Below are 20,349 nucleotides of genomic sequence, written 5' to 3'. Positions count from 1 at the left end.
AGGGGACAGCTAGAGAGAGCTTAAAAAGAGTGGATGAAACTAGCACCAGTGAAACAAAAATGAGCAGCGCAGGCCCCCATGTAGATTCCAAAGCATCAGAAAACCAGTTTTAAAAAAAAGCTTGTGGTGAGAGAGCAGTTATTTCCAGTCAGTCCTGAAACAGCCCAAATCTGCCCCAAAAAGGACAGAAAATGACAACATTCCTTGAGAGAAAAATATGAAAATAAAAAGACCTCATAAAAAGCAGCTTGCATCGACTCATCATTACCTCGTACAATGGAGGCTACAAAAACCTCTCTCTCTAATAATCACACGTAAGATCTGAACACAGAATACTGTACATATGAATTGGAATTAGAGTACAATTTATTCAATTCTTTATCATAGGGTAGCTCTCTTTTGTGTAAGACTAAGAGCTCAAAAAAAATTTGCTGAATGAATAAATGATAAATGAGTAAGTTACAGCCTGAATGGATAGTATTGATAAGGCAAAAGTTGTCTGGACATGATCAAATCTTACTTCAGATAAGATAGTTTAGAAGAATGCTATGAATTATTATTAAAAATGATCTTGAAATCTATTTGAAAATTTTAATTCATTACCCTAAGCTTTTTAATCTTTGCTTAAAAGGAAAAGCTTAGTAAATTAATATGGCCTAGCAACTTATAAGTTATTAGATTAACTTATTATAAAAAATAAACCAGATTTGCTTTACAGATTTCTCCAATGTATGTTCTCTAACGTTGCTTTCATTCATTTTTTTTCCTGTTAAGCACACATTGAGCCTCTACATAAAAATAAAAACCTAGCAGACGTTAAGAAGACAAAAAGTTATGGTCTCTATGTAAAAAATCTTCATAGTATTATCAGGGAGATAGCACACACACATTGAACACATAAAAATAAAAGGGAACTATAAAAAGGGGTAACAGTAGTAGTAGTAATAATAAATCTACTTTGTACAAAAATATTAAAAATTAATCTAGAGATTCAGTTAAAGGTTTCTGGGAAGGTCAAGTTTTATATCAGTTATTAAAAAAAGGAATCAGTGAAGAATAAACCATAATAAAATAATACTAAAACTTGAAACAAACAGATTAAGCAAGCAAACTGGGACTGGGGGAAAAGGAGAAAGAGAAAATACCCTATGGACTGGCTGGGCCTACTTCCAATCAAACTGAAAATAAGTTACACATTGGGCCCAACAAGGAAGCACAGGCACACTGCATTGGTTACCACCGTGTGGCAATCTTTCTATCATGTAATGTCCTGGGTTCCAGTTTCTTTACGGATAAAATAAAGAGGTGAAACTAGCTTGTCTCCTAAGGTCCTAGCTGCGAAATTCTGAAAGATGTTTTCTAATAGCCAGTATTTTCTGATTCCAAAGGTTAGCAAACTTGTATACTGTTTTCATTATCTGAGACTAGATTGCTTTTTAGTCTGGGCATGAACGCAAATAATTAGATCAATTTCAGCACTCCAAATCATAAAAACAAATGCTGAAGAATGCCAGTGTAGGCAGTTTACTAAACTCAGTAGTAACTACTAAAAACTGCTATGGAGACACAGAGGTGCCCAATATGCCATGTTATATAGAAAACACTGCAATGGATATTGAGTGGTCCCAATCATCTTATGGATAAGGAAAGTATTCTAGCTCTAAAGGGAAGATTATGCAAACCTGTGTATTCTTACTTCACTCACTTCTAAAGCTTCTGACCTACTTCACTCACTACCATCCTTCTGGTCCTGAGACAGTTGATAAATCTATGTTATACAATATGGTGTTAATCATGCAAGTTGTTTTTTTACTCATCAGGTCTGCTCCAAGGACTTTAGTAACTTACAGCCCGGGCCGAGTCACCGAAGTCTATCTTCAACCTCCCCATGGCCCTAATGATAGCAATAATTGACTGGATGGTGTTACTGTAGACCACTGCTTTGTACTGTTTACATTCCTCTTCCGAATAACCAGCTTCGTGGATAATTCTAACGAGACAAAAGAAAAAAGGTAACATTTACTTCCTTTGATGGAACAGTACACGTAAACATAAAAAAATTTAATGTTTTAAATCTACTTACTTCATTTGCTTCACAATTGTACTTTTCCCAGATTCACCAGCACCTAAAAAAAGGGAAATAAAAAAAATGAGGGATTTCTAATTTTATCACTTATGTATATCCAACTCCCAACACACACTCTCTCTCTCTCTTACAGTTAATTTTTAAAAAATTTTTATTGGAGTATAGTTGATTTACACTGTTGTGTTAGTTTCTGCTGTACAGCAAAGTGAATCAGTTATACATACACATACATCCACTCTTTTTTAGATTCTTTTCCCATACAGGTCATTACAGAGTATTGAGTAGAGTTCCCTGTGCTATACAGTAGGCCCTTATTTATTTTATATATAGTAGTGTGTATATATCAATTCCAATCTCCCAATCTACCCCCCTCTTCCCCCAAGTTTGTTCCCAAGTTTGTTTTTTACATCTGTGATTGAATTTTTTTATATCAAAATGATCTTTATTGGTTTCCAAACATACAGAAAATTTCTTAAAAATAAGTCCCATCTGTTTATTACATCATAATTCTTAAACTCAGCTAAAAAAGAAAATGCTTTCATCGATGTTTTCATGTATTCCCTGAAGTATTAAAAAAAATTCTCTCTTCTATAACTTACACTGAAGCAGTATAAATAAATTTTACTCAAGATTTTGCTCCCCACTGGAAGATGTTTAACTGTCTGGCCAATTATCATAATTTGCCTCATGTGAAGTGGACAGCCCATTGGTGCCAAGAAACCACGATAATTATTTTTAAATATTACGTTATAATAAAATAGCTATCTCACACATTATACAGTCAACCACCATTACTGAACAAGTGACACACAGCCGACATGCTTCGCTAACACTGGGGATGCAATGGTATGGCAGAAATGTCTCCCCCTATGTTTTTCTTTATTCCCTGTCATAAACCCATTCTCAAAACTCTCCTTCACTCTACATATTCATGACCTCCTCACAATTTGAGTCTCTAGAATTATGCCATCATAACACGAAAATATCACTAACCAAATGGCCCTTTAGAAAAATTAGAGCCCTCTAGATACTGTGAACATCTGAGCACAGGACACAAAACAAGGAAGGTATGACAAGTCTATTGTTTGGCTTCATACTGTCTTTGGCCAGGGCTACAGATCATGGAGCTGTTATTACTGTCTGAGAGACAGGGCTCAGGATTTTCATTATCTAGGCCTCATAGTCCCATTTTTCCAGAGCCACTGCTACATGCTCTATGCTCCAGTGTCACTGAACTTACAGTACCGACAACACCTACTGCTGACGACGCCACCAATCTTCAAACATACTGTTCCTCCTGCCAAAGCGTAATTTGTTCTGCTTCCTAGAGCTACACTCATGATGTTGTATCAACCATCAAAGCTACCTCCTTCCTCAGCCTTTCCTGACCCACTCCCGCTGTGATCCCTGTTGCCTCTCCCTTTGAACATTTTCTACTTGAATGCTCAGCAGCTAACTTGTGCTAGACACACAATCAACCAGAAATGTACCCGAATGTATTTAAGCTATCTGTGAAGGATCAGTTAGATGGCAAACTTCTGGGCCTCATTCCCTTCTCCCCTTCCCCCTCCAGCTACACACATCCAAGTCATCAGAGGCATCTGAGAATAAGTCATAGTTGAACGGCCTATTTGAAAACCTGGGGGAAAAACTGCTTAAATTTTACTTGTGATTTGATATTCGAGAAATTTTCCCAAGATAGCTGCATATTAAGTAGAAAAGCAGGCGCTGAATAAACAATGAGGGCATTATTCATCTACAGACAGCCTTTGAATCTTGGCAGGGCATCTGCCAATACAAACAACTCCAAGATAAACAACCCATTATATATTAATCAACAACAATATACTTGGCTCTATGAAAAGCACAATCGTAGGCATTATGGCTCACACATTTCTCTAATTCAAGAGAAGTCCGCCCAAGTAACACACCCTCGGCAGTCTCCAGCAGGGCTATCTTCAAGGGGGCCCTCTGTGCTTCTCGGGCACGGCAAGTTGACTCAGCAGCAGCCGTGTTTTGCTGATAGGACATTTTAGATCCCAACATCCATTCACGGGGTGGTGATTCCACACGCACAGTGAGCTTCCATGAACAGCCACCCATGGCCCATTCTGTTAGTGAGACAACTCAGAGGTTCAGAGAGAGGCTCACATGATACAAGCTCGTGAGGTCTGAGAGCCATACAAGGGGAAAATCAGAAATAGCAAAGAATAAGATGGTTACCAGCTGAACTCTGTGTATGCTGATGAGAATTTTTCAATCTTAATGAGAAAAAAGCAAGTTTTCCTAATGTTAGACATTATCTTTAAATTCTAACTCACTTCCTATCTCATACAATAGTTGGTGACATGGGACACTGAGAAGCTTACTCCACAATGAGCATCTAGTCAATGGCTTGCGGTTCCAAAAAATCCTGAAAATATGTTTAACATTAAAGAGTGGAGATGGCAGTGTTATTGGCTAGATTTCTACCTAATTTCTTTGCTAGTTAGACAAGGTACTCTCTGTGGACCAGATTTCCTAAAGACAGAAATACTGGGGAAAAAACTTTCATAATGTAGCAGTTTATATAATTACTTTTCAATTCTTACTTCCATGCAGAGACTCCTAACAGGAAAATTAGAAATGCTGCACGGTTATGGTTCCAGCATTCTAAACACTGGTATTCTTTCCACACAGCGTACAGGAAAGAGTTAAAAGTGGTCCTCTAGAAATCTCAGTCAGCACAGTCCTGTATGAGAGACTGACAGGAAGCAATATTGTAAAAAAACAAAACAAAACAAACAAACAAACAAAAAACCCCTCAGAGGTAGTGGAGGCAGGAGAAAGGAGAAAAGGGTAAATTTTCCTAGCAGTACTCGGCTGGGCAGCTATTGCTTTTCAGTTCAATCCATAGGCAAGATTAAAAGAGTGAGAGTACCCTTCTTTCAAGAAGGAACAAGGAATATGTAACACGGATCAGCCAGGAAAGATCAAAGCGTGGGACCGTTGCGGTCACAAAGCTGAGACGGTCAAGGTGACTAGGTGGCCTGTAAAGTAACTGCTGACAAGCTGGTGGCTGTGAAATGAACGAGACTCTAGGGTAGCGGGAAGGGAGGATGTAGCTCCCCAGGGCGAGAGTGTGTGCAGTGTGGGCACAGCGGGCCAGGAACCATGAAACCACTGAGGGGGATGCCCCAGACCTCTCTTTAAGGAGGAAGTGGCGGATGGAAAACTGCATCTCTGAGAGTAAATACTGAGCCCAGCAGGTGTGTGAAGTGGAGCTGGGCACCTGATAATGCACCACACAGATAATGGGAGGGCAAAGGACCATCACCACAGTAACGCAGGCAGGGCCTCGCCTGCGGCTCCGGGCTGCACACACAGGGCCGCTTATTAACGGGACTCGGAAAAGCGAAACGTATCAAGTGCGGACATGGAGAAGGACGAGGGAGGGGAACGACTAAAAGCAAATCAAGGTCTAAGTAAAGTAACCCCTTGGCTAGATTATAAGTCCTTGAACAGAATGATATAAGTTACCATTATAAAAATGACAATCAAACAGGGCTCACCCCTGATTTTTGTTGAGGGGCAGTCTAGAGAAATTTGGAATTTTAACTGTGGCGAGGTTTAAAAGAAAAAAGAAAACACCTCTGACCTCAGAAAACACATACTCCCCCCAACCAAGAATATTCTTTATCCATCTTTGCTTGGGTTCACATTTATATCATTTATTTACTGGTTTCAGCTGCCTAACATCAAGGCTGTTCAGCATGAAAATGGTGATTCAGTCAAAGTCACCTTAGCTGAATTCCTGACACCACTACTCCACTTTTAAAAACTCCCAACTTTTACGTACAATTAAACCATTTTTACATTCAATAAGACGAAATTACAATTCAGTTTAAACTGGAATAAAACCAAATTTACAAGTGCATTTAAAGTCGCTTCTGCTTATCATAATGCTACTGTAAGATTAATAAGATCAAGGTCCTTATTTTTAAGATAGAAGCAAATAAAGAGGATGCAAGGGCAAATATTAATTAAAAATAACAGGCTTAATTATCCCCCTTGAAAGTAAAGGAAAATTTCCCTCCCTTTTTCTTAGGACATTTACTTTAGAAAAATTTTAAATGTAAGTGCTTTCTCCTCTCTTTGAAATGTATATACAGTTGACCCTCGAACAGCCTCGGTTTGAACTGCATGGGTCCACATATATGTGGATTTTTTTTTTTTCACCAATAAATTCATACAGCACTACACAGTCTGAGGTTAGCTGAATCTGTGGCAGGTCCTGGAACCAATCCCCTGCAGATACCAAGGGACAACTGTATACACTTTTGAAAACTAAACAGGTGTTTTTTGTCAGCTTTATGATCAAGAATGTCTTTCTCAAGGACCGGAGAACCATCTCTTTGAAAGGTAAACATCACAGGAGATAGCACCCCTATCTTCCAGTTTCTGCAGGTAGGTAGGAGTCTAACTTGGGTGGGTGTCTTGCTCCAAGTTGCAAAACTACCTCTTGTCATAAGGTAAGTTTGTTTCTCTTCTGGATAAGGTCCATTAGCTAAAAGATGGTTACCTCAATTACCAGGTAAAGTTAGGATGAACTGTGTGTGACATAAGGTGTTGTAAAGCCTCTCATTTAGGGACTAGCTGTCATTTATCTCGAAAACATGTACGTAACCGTAACCGGTTGAATCAGCTTGGCTATGTTAAGTGGGTGGCACACCTTTCTGTCTTGCAGTCTCTTCATGGACTGCTTGTGATGCAATCCATTCAATAAAAAAATGTTTTCTTTCTCCACTACCTTTGTGAAGATGATTTCTGGGTTGGGAGAAGACTTTGTTTTTAATTATAATTCCCCAACATGGGTAACAGTCTAGAAATCTTTATTATTTAGCCGTGAGAAGCTCTGGACTTACATTTATATAAATATATATGTATTTATAGGCTATATCTGACATTCTGGGATACAAAAATAATGACTGTAAACAGCAGAATCTAGATTCCCCCAAATGATCCCCTTTCTCCAAATATTAACTCCCCATAAAATTACTCCCTGAGCCATTCATGTCTGAGATAGGGATCACACTATTACACTGCACAAGGATGATTACACACACAAGACTACTCTAGAATCCAGGTAGGACAAAAGAAAGGAGAATCGTGGGCAACACAGGAAGCTTTTTCCTGGCAGCCTAGTCAAAGAGACCACAGAAGTAACTAATTGAACTGAGGGATCAATGTTTCTACGAGTCGAGTCTCGAGACTCACACGGTGAGGGTAAGGGAGGATAGAGGACTGGGGGCCACAAGTATACTCTTCGGGGTCTACAAGTTTGCTGCAAGAAATTTTAATTCAGTGTTTTTATTTGTATAACAAGAGTAATTTAAGAAATGCTGAGTCATCTGAATGCCTCTATCTAACTGAATTTCAGGATCTATATTTGAGTTTGTGTTTATAGGTCCTGAGATACTCAAGCAAGTGCCAAACATTGCACCTTGCTTGAGAATCTATCCATCCATCACTCTATCTGGTTTGGCTGTCAACCACTAGACCCCCTATCCAAAGAAAGGGCCATGTGTTTCCAGCAGGCCAATCCGAGTTGTGTTTGAGAGTAAAATTCCCTATGCTTATATATCTTATACAAACCATCAAATAGAACATTTTACAAATTAATATATGTAAACATATTTATATATAATATACATAAAATATACTAAAAACTTAACAAAATAATCACTTTGGATACACTGATTTTTTTTTTTTTTTCCTCCAAGAAAGGAATGAGATCTAGGTGCCAGAGATTTTCCCTGGCCTTTTATGTGAAAATTATCAAGAAAAAAAATCACAGCACTCAAAGCATAATGTGGAATCTGGCCCACAGAAGTCACTTTCCATGATCACATCATGGAAAACACCATTAAAGGATGGGGCCAAAACAGAGGGAAGCAGCACTGAGAGAAAACTAGGATAAGAGAAGCCAGACAGCAACCCTTGAGCCTTTAGATATAGTCATATTTAGGGAGTCATATTACAATTGACCATCCAGAGTGAAACACTGTTGAGAGTTAAAGGGGGCACAAGCATAAACTAGGACTGACCTGGGAAAAGGAGAAAATATATCACTCTAGTCAGAACTGAAGACGATTTCAATTTGATTTCCAAGCTATGAGTCAGTTATGAGTTTGCTTTCTGTCACATGGACCCGAAAAGAGTTTTGGACTGACCCTGTGCCAAACAGTATTACTTTAATTATCTTTAGCTAATGAAGGAAAAACAAAGGAGGTTAATGATGCATTTGCAGCAGGTAAAGGTCAAATGATAATTACTGCCTGCTTTACAAAAGAAAGTTACAGAAGTTCAGACGGAGAAAAGATGTGGGAAAATCAGTCATTATATAGCCCACTGTAGAAGAGGGATGCCTTAATCCAAGAGTCATACTGTAAGTACAATTTATTGACTTATATTGGGTTGGCCAAAAAATTCGTTCGGGGTTTTCTGTAACATGTTGCAGAAAAACCCGAACGAACTTTTTGGCCAACCCAACCATCATTATTTGTCTTACTAAATTCATATTAACTTTACTTTTTAAATGTTCATATACATTATGTTATAAAATTGTTTGGTTTTATAGTTCATAGAAGACCTGTAAAGCATACGGAACTTTGTTCCCAATGACAGTTACACACTTTTGTGAAAATAATTTAGAACTACACAGGGGGGAAAGGTTTTCCTTTATCAGGGGGCCACACACTGCACTGTCTAAAACGCAAGTCTAACTGCTCTCGTGTTTTTGCTCAGCGGTTTACTATTAAGGACCAGTAAATAATTAACATATACAAACTCTCAACTTTTCCTATGTTGCCCTACAATTCTCCATGGGTCTCTCTCACATTTCTGAACATATGTGAGCAGAGGCACCGACTGCCTTTATTCTCAACCATCTTTTCAAAGATGTTTATATAGAGAATAGTCTTGGAAAACAAGAGATAATGCTTCCCTCTGGAACAGAGAGCAGGTCTGTCTGTCGTCTAGCATTATAAAGATAACGTGCTCCGGGACAAAGATCAGGCGGGCTTACTGCACATTATGAAAAAAATACTGGGGATCCCTAACTTAAGGGCTCCTCTACTGCAACATAACCCATTGCTTGTGCAGCCATGGCTCTCTTCGTGTTGCCCTTAGGGAACTGGGGCTGGGTAAATCGCCATAAAGGCTGATACTCTGGCAACTGCAATTGCTGTAATAAAGTCATTTTTGTCTCTGAACCAGGACTCTCATGTCTTCTGCCAGCAACCATGAAACTGGGGTGGGAATTCTCCAGCAGTCCAGTGGTTAGGACCCCATGCTCTCGCGGCCATGGGCCCGGGTTCGATCCCTGGTTGGGGAACTAAGATCCTGCGAGCTGCGTCGTGTGCCCCCCTTCCCCCCCACCCCAGAAAAAAGGAAAAAAGAAACTGGGGTAAGCTAACTTGTTAGCTTGTAAGTAGGGTAAAGTCTCAGGTACTGAATAATTCTTGACATGCTCTTCTGCTTAATTTTTAATTAATTCCCAAATTTGACAACTAAGGACGCTTCCAGCCATGATCTCTACACCTGTACTACTTATCTTTCCTCAAATGGCAGCTTAATCAGGTTTGTCCAATAAACCCAAAGAAACAGCTAGAACAGTGGTTCTCAAAGCATGATCTAAGGACCAGTAGTATCAGCAACACTTAAGAAATGTACATTCTCAGAGGTCCCACCCAGAACTTACTGACTCAAACTCGGGCAGTGGGGCCCAGCAGTCTGTGTTATAACAATCCCTCCCAGGGGTTCTGAGAACCAGGGAGGTAGAAGAAAGGTCTCCTCCTTTTTTCTTGATTGCAATCAGAATTATTATAGTGATTAAGTTGCTGACGAGCTATAACAAACTATTATTTTTATGAAATATTTATATTTCCCTCCTCCCCCTGAAAGTGAGACAAGTAATATTGTTTTACATTTCTGCAAATAGCTTATTAAAAGACAGCTTAACTCTCCTATCTATGTCTGCATTTAATAGGATACAATGTATTACTTTGGTTGAATGAAGAAAATCCATTTTCACATAATAATGTAGTTAGAAAATGAAAGAGCATTTTAATAGCATTTGCAGATAATTGTGGATAGTCTTCTTTGATTCTATACCAAACTCTGAAAAGGGTAGCTTAAAGTTTGGTTATAACGGATTTCTGTGAACTTTTCATACTTTGGTAGCTTAAAATCCACTGGTCTATCTTGTACTTGGAATGGATCCCTTACCCATGTCTGATTTGGAAATTAGTTCACTGACTTATGCAGAACTGAATGTTGACATAGTTTCAATATTAAAAAAAAAAGAGCATTTATTTTTAAATTGCCTATTTAATATTATACATAATTTCACCAGAAAAAGCTTTAGGTCATGAGATGATATCAAGCTCCCAGTGGTAGGGACATGGTTTTTAAATTTCCTTTTTCTTTTTTTTGGCTTGAAAGCTCAAATTTTATTATTGGCAACAAATACTGTTTGCTGTTTTCCTTGAAGTGACAACTGACTAACTGCCAAATCCCCAAGTCGGATTAACCATAGTTTTCTATCAGTCTTTCTTTCAAGTGAAAATGGAATGGTATTCCAGGAAAAGAGCAACTAGTTCAATTCACAACTCAATCAATCACACAGCTGCTCTTCCTCAAGACAACCAACGTGCTCTGGCATATGCAAAAGTAGTTTGGGAGTACTTCCCATTTGGTCACACAGAATATTAAAGACATATGTACTTAATGGTCAAGATTTAATAAAAATAATCATGCTTATGACTTCAGCATTTTTTAAATCACAAGTGCATAGTAGTGAAGAACACAATGACTACTGGTACAATCTCATGCTACTGACATGATTCAGCAGTTTGACCATTATTACTTTGGTACCATTAGAGCAAACAACACAATAGAAAAGGCAAACAACATCTTAGTATTACTACGAAAATGGTCTCAGGGCCCCCAGAGTCCACAGATCCCTCCTAAAACCAGATTTAATGTCCTTCTCACCCACTGGACTATGAGCCATGAGGGAAGAGAGCCCCTGGTTTCTGTCACCATGATATCCCCAAAGCTAACTCCCATGGCAGGAGCACAAGACACTTATTCACCAGCTGGATGACAGGAAGAGAGGGAGGAGAGCGGGAGGGGAGGGGAGGGGAATATACAACAGGAAGAAAGCGTAAGAAAATGTAACTGAATATGTGTATGAATTGTGGAAAGGGAGAATTCTGTTAGAAGACCAGAAGAAACGAAGAAGTGGGTGGAAGCTTGTGACTTCCCCTTAAAAACAGGTTCTCACACACACACACACAAAACAAACAAACCCAACAACAACAACAAAAAAAAAAACAGATTCTCTCCTTCTATTGTAATAAGAGTAGTGGCTTGGAACATGGCAGCTAGAGACTACATTGCTTATCTTTCCTTGCTGCTAGGTGTAGCCACTTCACCCCATTTCTCACCAAATCACGATGTGTGTAAAAGGAAAATGCAGCCTTGGACTCTCTGTCTCCTGTTCCTACGTATGAGCCAGAAAATGGGTGTCCCTGTGGTCTTGTTCCAACCATGTGAATTAAGACAATGTCCAAGGGACGGTAGAGCAATGAGAAGGCAGGAACTCAGGTCCCTGAATGGTCATGTGAGGCAGAGCACCCCAGCTCTAGTTAACCTTAGATCCGTTACACAAGAGAAATAAACACCTATCTTCTTTAGGCCATAGTCAGGTTAGGTTTCTCTGATACAGAGCTAGGCCTTCATGCTGACAATTTTTTAAAAGGTGGTCTAGATTTAAATATACAAGCAAATATAAAACAAACTAAAAAGTCCCCAAACCTACAAATGTTTTTAAAAATTACCATAAAGTAGACAGGCAAACTAAAGAATAGGGAAAACTATCAGTAATTAATGAGTATCAAAATGCAGATTTTTTTTTTCCAGTGCACAGCAAAGTGATTCACTTGTGTGTGTGTGTGTGTGTGTGTGTGTGTGTGTGTATGTATTCTTTCTCAGATTCTTTTCCATTATAGGTTATTACAAGATATTGAATATAGTTCCCTGTGCTATACAATAGGCCCTTGTTTATTTTATATATAGTAGTGTGCATATGTTAATCCCAAACTCCTAATTTATCTTCTCCCCTTCCCCACTATCCCCTTTGGTAACCATAAGTGTATTTTCTATGTCTGTGGGTCTATTTCTGTTTTGTAAATAAGTTCATTTATATCGCTTTTTAGATTACGTATGTGATAACATATGATTCCTGTCTTTCTCTATCTGACTTACTTCACTTAACATGATAATCTCTAGGTCCATCCATGTTGCTATATATATATATACACCACATCTTCTTTATCCATTCATCCGTCAATGGACACTTAGGTTGCTTCCATGTCTGGGCCATTGTAAACAGTGCTGCTGTGAACATTGGGGTGCATGCATCTTTTAGAATTAGAGTTTTCTCCAGATATATGCCCAGGAGCAGGATTGCTGGATCATATAGAAGCTCTATTCTTAGTTTTTTAAGGAGCCTCCATACTGTTTCCATAGTGGCAGCACCAATTTACATTCCCACCAACAGTGTAGAAGGGTTCCTTTTTCTCCAACCCTCTCCAGCATTTACTGTTTGTAGACTTTTTAATGATGCCTATTCTGACTGGTGTGTAGCTGTCCAGTTTTCCCAGCACAACTTATTGAAGAGACTGCCTTTTCTCCATTGTATACTTGCCCCTTTATCATAGATTAATTGACCATAAGTGCATGGGTTTATTTCTGGGCTTTCTATCCTGTTCCACTGATCTGTATGTCTGTTTTTATGCCAGAACCATACTGTTTTGATTACTGTAGCTTTACAGTATAGTCTGATACAAAAAACAGAACCCATATATATGCTGCCTACAAGAGAACCATTTCAGTTCTAGAGACACATACAGACTGAAAGGGAGGGGATGGAAAAAGGTATTTCACACACATGGAAATCAAAAGAAAGCTGGAGTAGCAATATTTGTATCATAAAAAATAAACTTTAGGGCTTCCCTGGTGGCGCAGTGGTTGAGAGTCTGCCTGCTAATGCGGGGGACACGGGTTCGAGCCCTGGTCTGGGAAGATCCCACATGCCGCGGAGTAACTGGGCCCGTGAGCCACAACTACTGAGCCTGCGCGTCTGGAGCCTGTGCTCCGCAACAAGAGAGGCCACGATAGTGAGAGGCCCGCGCACCGCGATGAAGAGCGGCCCCCCCCTTGTCTCAACTAGAGGAAGCCCTCACACAGAAACGAAGACCCAACACAGCCAAAAAATAAAAAAATAAAAAATAAAAAAATAAACTTTAAAATAAAGCCTGTCACAAGAGACGAAAAAGGACACTCCATAATGATCAAGGGATCAATTCAAGAAGATGATATAACAATTGTAAATATATACGCACCCAACATAGGTGCACCTCAATATATAAGGCAAATGCTAACAGCCATAAAAGGAGAAATCGACAGTAACACAATAGTGGGAGACTTTTACACCGCACTTACGTCAATTGATAGATCATCCAGACAGAAAATCGATAAGGAAACACAGACCTTAAATGACACATTAGACCAGATGGACTTAATTGATATTTATACAGCATTCCATCTAAAAGCAACAGAATATACATTCTTCTCAAGTGCACATGGAGCATTCTTCAAGACAGATCACATGCTGAGCCACGAAGTGAGCACCACAAAGTGAACATCAGTAAATTTAAGAAAACTGAAATCATATCAAGCATCTTTTCCAACCACAGTGCTATGATATTAGAAATCAATTGCAAGAAAAAAACTGTAAAAAACACAAACACACGGAAGCTAAACAATATGCTACTTAACAACCAATGGATCACTGAAGAAATCAAAGAGGAAATTTAAAAATACCTAGAAACAAATGAAAACAAAAACATGACAGTCCAAAACCTAGGGGATGCAGCAAAAGCCATTCTAAAAGGGGTGTTTACAGGGATACAAGCTTACCTCAGAAAACAAGAAGAATGTCAAATAAACGACCTAACCTTACACATAAAGCAACTAGAAAAAGAAGAATAAACAAACTGTGAAATTAATAGAAATGATAAAGATCAGAGCAGAAATAAATGAAAGAGATGAAGAAAAAAATAGAAAAGATCAATGAACCTAAAAGCTTGTTCTTTGAAACGATAAACAAAATTGATAAACCTGTAGCCAGACTCACAAAAAAAAAGAGAGAGGGCCCAAATCAATAAAGTTAGAAATGAAAAAGGAGAATTTACAACAGACATCGCAGAAATACAAAGCATCATAAGAGACTACTACAGCAATAAAATGGACAACCTGGAAGAAACAAATTCTTAGAAAGGTACAATCTCCTAAGACTGAACCCGGAAGAAATAGAAAGTATGAACAGACCAATCACAAGTACTGAAATTGAAACTGTGATTTAAAAACTCCACACAAACAAAACTCCAGGACCAGATGGCTTCACAGGCGAATTCTATCAAACATTTAGAGAAGAGTTAACACCCATCTTTCTGAAACTGTTCCAAAAAATTGCAGAGGAAAGAAAACTCCCAAACTCATTCTATGAGGCCACCATCATCCTGATACCAAAACCACACAAAGATACCACAAAAAAAGAAAATGTATATTTTTAAAATTCATAATGAATTAACATTAACTGACAAGAAAAACACCAATACTCTAAATAACAAAAGACATAAACACAATTCATAGAGGAAAAACAGATACAGTAATTTTAAACTGTATAGAGATATATATATCTTCATACTAAAAAAAGTACCTTGAAAGAAATACACTGAAAAGTGTTTGTATCTGACTAATGCAATTTTATGCCTCAAACATTTGTGTAATTCCAAATTTTTAAACTGTAAGACTGAATCAAAATTATACAATTTATTTATAAAAATTTGGTCATATCTCTCCAATGATTAAAGTTGAATAAGATCATCTTCTTTAATCTCGTTTGTTTCAACCCACGTTCCCATCTCATCACTCATGCACATAAATCTCACATTCTGATCACAGCAAATTACTTTTACTTCCAAAGTTTCACGATCATCCCCGCCTCCATTCCTCCCCCATACTTTCTCCCAAGTGGAGCCCTTATCAACATCGGCACTACAAGGGACCACACCATGTTCAGGCAGGGAGCATCTGGGATTGAATTTTCCCAACCAAGGCACATCCAGTTCTCAGGGACAGTGAAAACTGAGCAGACAGACACCAGGCCTGCTCCATGGCCCAGTATGGCAGGCGGGAAAACCACCCAGCCCGCAGCCATACAGAGACTCAGGTGAGAGATTCCGAGGCCTGCACTTTGAGGCAGCTCAAGCAGGCAGGCTCTAAGCAGGCCATGAGTTACAGCACCAGAGACTTCAACTGTGATACCAGGAGCACCTAGGTGAGAGCCATTACCTCCACGATCAGAGGAGGAAGAGGGCATTACATCTAAGGGACTAGACCCTGTTCCCGCTGCAATGAGCTCAAGAAAGTCACTCTTCCCTCCCTTCCCACTCACAGTCCCCCACAGCAATTAGGGAGAACAGCAGGAAGGAAGGATGACAAGGGATGAAACATTTTTATCTGAACACTACATAAGTAGACTGTTTAAGTAATCAGATTGGACCAAGGCTTAAGCAACATTGAACATTTTGTAATTTTCCCTGCTAATCAGCAGGAAGTAAATTGATTTTAGGCTAAATAAAAATTAAAATAGTGTGAATCAACTCTTGTAACCCTCACTATTAATATACAGGCAATGATTTTTAAGCATATTTTTAAAAAGACAAGGATATTACACTTTCCCCTATCAAACATCCCAAATTTTACACACTATCTCCATAGCCTGTTCAGAGGAATTATTAAACCAGACTTGGAGGACCGCATGTCTCATATCTGATGTGAGCTGACATCATCCTTTCACCACTTTGAACACTTCCCTTCAGTACGTAATCCGATGCACATTCCCTTTTCTACTTTCACCAACTCAGAATAAATCAGTTCCGTGTGGTGCCAAGCTTTTGGCAAGTATACATGTACCTTAAAGTTTTAGTCAGGATTCTGGTTCAGGCAGTGGAAGTGGTTTAAACACGAGAGAAAGAATTCCATCGTTCTTTCACAAAGCAGTCCAGGGCTTGCGGTCAGCTTGATACTGTGAGAGACCCAAGCACCTTCTAACTTATTGCTCTGCCACCTTCATGACACGGCTTCCGACTCAGGTTAGGTATATCTGTTCAGGATCCCACTGGCACGTGAACTTGCAGTCAGTGGGAGGGTCAACAAGTAGAGGAAGTGAGGGAATGTGCTTTCTCTTTTGAGGGGACAACCCAAAAGTTGTAACTCATTTCTCCTCATATCCCCGTGACCAGAACCCAGCTTCCTGGCTTCACATGGCCACCAGGATAGCTGGGAAATACAGTCACTAGCTGTGTAACTATGTGTCTAGAAAATAGATATGCAGGGACCGTGCATACTGGGGAATAACCGGAAATCTCTGTTTAGCTAGCCCATAAGCGTATTCTTTTCTTTGTTGTGTCATCTGTTCCACCTTTAAGTTAAAAAAAAAAGCAAAAACTTTTTAAATGAAAACATTATGCCAGTCAATATATACAAAATGAAAGAGTTGGGTTTGTGTTTTGTTTTTTATTTGTTTTGGTTTCCTCTTGAAAACTAAGTTGGATGCCTTGGAAAAATGTAATAAAGCAAGCAAGCTATTTAAAAAGGCCACTGAATTAGATAAGTGTGAGAAAAAGTCCAACAGAGACAAGCAAAAAAATTAAATCTAAAAGGATTCTTCATTCACATTCCTTTGCAAGTATCTTTAATTGAAAAAAACAAACTGGACATAAGGGGTTCATTTTGGATATGCAAAAAAGACAGCTGTGAACTATAGGCAGTGATTCATACTCCCCCCAAAAAGGCCATGATCGTACATCAAAAGATTGCTGAATAGCATTCTACCTATGTTTTCAACTAAAACAAAATATTCAAGTTATATCTGCAAAAGTTTTTTTTTAGGGTTTCCCCTTAAGACAGGTAAATTCTGATCCCATCAGCACAGAGAATTTCTACGAAGGAAACTTCCCCCTGCGTATCAACATATTCAGAACTTAATTACCTTTATCTCCCAATTTTTATACTCTTCCCACAACTATTTTTCTAAAATGTTTAAATTTGTATCAACTGTTTAACCAAAAACTTCTGAGCGTGGCATTGCAAGGATGCTAGGATTTGGGCCCACATGCCTTTTAGCCTCACGTCTTCTATACTATACACCTCCAATCATTCTCTAGCCATGTAAGTCTTCAAAATAATCTATCTAACCTATACAGCCAGAATTCTAGCATCTATGCGTCAAGGATTCTGCTAGGCAATCAAGTCAAAGTTGAATAAATCATGGGTCCTGACTCTAGAAAGTTGTATCCAGAATCAAAAGAGATAGTCAAGAAAATGAACAATTTCAATGTACTTTCTTTCATTCAAAACATATGAAGTACCCACGTGATGGCAGGCACAACTCAGGGCATCGAGGGCAGAGTGAGTGGGAGTAAGAGCTGTGGCCCCCATCTCACGGGGGGAGGAAAAGGTGGCAGGAAACACTTCAGATCCTGTGGCGAGGAAAGGCTACTTAGAGGGGATGAATGATACATGCAGATCATTTACTTAAAATATCAACACCTGCTACTAATAATCTCAACAAATTGATGTATCCAGTAGGTCAGTGGAAGCGCTCAATTAATGAAAGGAAGAAAATGACAGTAAAAGGTTACAGAAAAGTTAGTACAAACAAAACGTGTACAAGTATGTAATTCCAAAGTATAAGAACTACAGCCCTAATATACTTTCCACTGGTCCAATAATATCTAAAATACCCTCTTTAACCACTCTCCTAGGAAGGACACTAATAGGATTACGTCCAGAGAGGAGGTGTAGAGGACTACAAACGCCTTCATTTGAGCAAAGGCTGATGGAGGGAGGAATGTTTAGAAAAACACCAGGAGACAACAGGATGTCTGATAAACAGCTGAAGAGCCCTCTCATGGGAAGAGAAGTTATTCTGTGTGACACTCAAGAAGGCTGAATTAAGATCAATAACAAATTACACAGAAGCAAAACTGTCTCAGTAAAAGGAATGACCTATTAATAAAATGATGCCAGAATCTATAAAAACACATCATCTGTCAACAGGATTATTACTCCCCCCAGTTCTTTATAGCAGGAGGCATATATATATGTATATATATATATATTATATAAAATTTTGTTAGATGTCATTTTACATCAAGATATACGTTAAAAAGAGGGGACTTCCCTGGTGGTGCAGTAGTTGAGAATCTGCCTGCCAATGCAGGGGACACGGGTTTGAGCCCTGGTCTGGGAAGATCCCACATGCCGCGGAGCAACTAAGCCCGTGCGCCACAACTACTGAGCCTGCGCGTCTGGAGCCTGTGCTCCGCAACAAGAGAGGCCGCGATAGTGAGAGGCCCGCGCACCGCGATGAAGAGTGGCCCCCGCTTGCCGCAACTAGAGAAAGCCCTCGCACAGAAACGAAGACCCAACACAGCCATAAATAAATAAATAAATAAATAAATAAATAAATAAATAAATAAATAAATAAATAAATAAAATAAAATAAAATAAAATAAAATAAAATAAAAATTTAGAAAAAGAAATGGTGCAACTCCCCATTTCCCACAGTTAAAATTATTGTACACTTAACAGTTAAGAGGGTAGATCTCATTTAAGGTATTCTTACTACAATAAAAGGGGGTGTGTGTGTGGAAAGAATGGGGCAGTACAGAACTCTGTATTACACTACTGGAAATCTTTAAAATTACTTGCACCACCTTGATTTATGCAGTCGTGTTTAAACTGTAGGTTTCATACAAACAACAATAATAAAAGACTATGTTGAATTCATACATTCTGGCCATAGCCAGTTTCTGTATGGGGTCAAAGTCCCATGGAGATGAATAAAAGAAAAGCCTTCACTGCTTTTTCTCATCAGCTCTCTCCACCAAACAAGAGTGAGTCTAAAAACTATCAAATGATGGGGCAGCTTTAACTAAATACCCCACTCCATGCAAATTGACACACAGAACCCTAAAGTTCATAAGTAATAGAAAAAAGTCTTCAGTAAATATCCAATAAATTAATTTTTGCAAGGAAACAAGGAAATATTTTTAAGTAAAAATGAGAATAAACAATGCATCAAATCCCTCACGACTGGCTAGGACATAAAATAGGTTGGCAAGTATTGGCACACTAATCAGAAAAGATTTATTTAAGCAAAGAGGCTTTACATCACTTAAAAATTTAGTCTGGGTATCTGTAAGAGAAGGAATTACTTGATGCTAATTTGAGAACCCTTTAGTTTCTAGTTGAACCGGTTGCTCTAGGACTATGGAACCAGAAACAGTAAACTTCTTAAATGCCGACTGGGTTTTCTTTTCAAATTGTCTTTATTATAGCCGTATTACACTTACTATAAGATGTGCTAACTTCTGTATGTTAAATGTGAAACACGTGTATAACTAATGAAATACATGTCTTGATTCATCCTCTCTAATGGATGTAAATGCCAGATTAGGGCTTCCATTAGGGATTTAGTATACTTAAATTTTAAGAGTTAAGTAAGAGTTAATAAACATGAAAAGATACTACTGATACATCAGTAGTCATCAGGGAAATGCAAATCAAAACCACAACAGGATACTACTTCACACCAGGATGCCTGCCATATAGCACAGCGGCCCCCAACCTTTATGGCACCAGGGACCGGTATCGTGGAAGACAATTTTTCCACGGACGGGCGGAGGGGGTTCAGGCGGTAATGCGAGCAATGGGGGTGGGGGGATGGCTCAGGCAGTAATGTGATCGATGGGGAGCGGCAGATGAAGCTTTGCTTGCCCACTGCTCACCTCCTGTGCTGCCCAGTTCCTAACAGGCTGCGGACCGGCACCAGTCCATGACTCGGGGGTTGGGGACCCCTGACATAGTGGGTACCAGGATGGCTAGAATCTAAAGGTCAGATAATAACAAGTGTTGGTGAGTATGTGAAGAAATCAGAACCCCCATACACTGGTGGTGGGAATATAAAATGGTGCACCGACTTTTGAAAACACGCTGACAGTTCAAAAAGTTACACAGAGTTACCATTTGATTTAATATTTCCACTCCTAAGTATGTACCCAAGAGAAATGAAACATAAGTCC

General features: G+C 39.0%; 1 protein-coding gene across 1 annotated transcript in view; it reads right to left on the bottom strand.

Annotated features, from left to right (window-relative positions):
* The window catches only part of GNAI1 (G protein subunit alpha i1), an 89,597-nt gene that overhangs the window by 33,529 nt on the left and 35,719 nt on the right, over window positions 1-20,349 (bottom strand). The window contains exons 2-3 of the mRNA XM_068550450.1: window positions 2,084-2,126; window positions 1,849-1,990 (exon numbers count right to left, since the gene is read on the bottom strand). Coding sequence (XP_068406551.1) covers window positions 1,849-1,990; window positions 2,084-2,126 — 185 coding nt within the window. The remainder of the gene's footprint in view (window positions 1-1,848; window positions 1,991-2,083; window positions 2,127-20,349) is intronic.

This window comes from Eschrichtius robustus, chromosome 8 (genome assembly GCF_028021215.1).
Source record: "Eschrichtius robustus isolate mEscRob2 chromosome 8, mEscRob2.pri, whole genome shotgun sequence".
Classification (NCBI taxonomy): domain Eukaryota; kingdom Metazoa; phylum Chordata; class Mammalia; order Artiodactyla; family Eschrichtiidae; genus Eschrichtius; species Eschrichtius robustus.
This window is presented reverse-complemented; position numbering and strand designations above follow the sequence as displayed.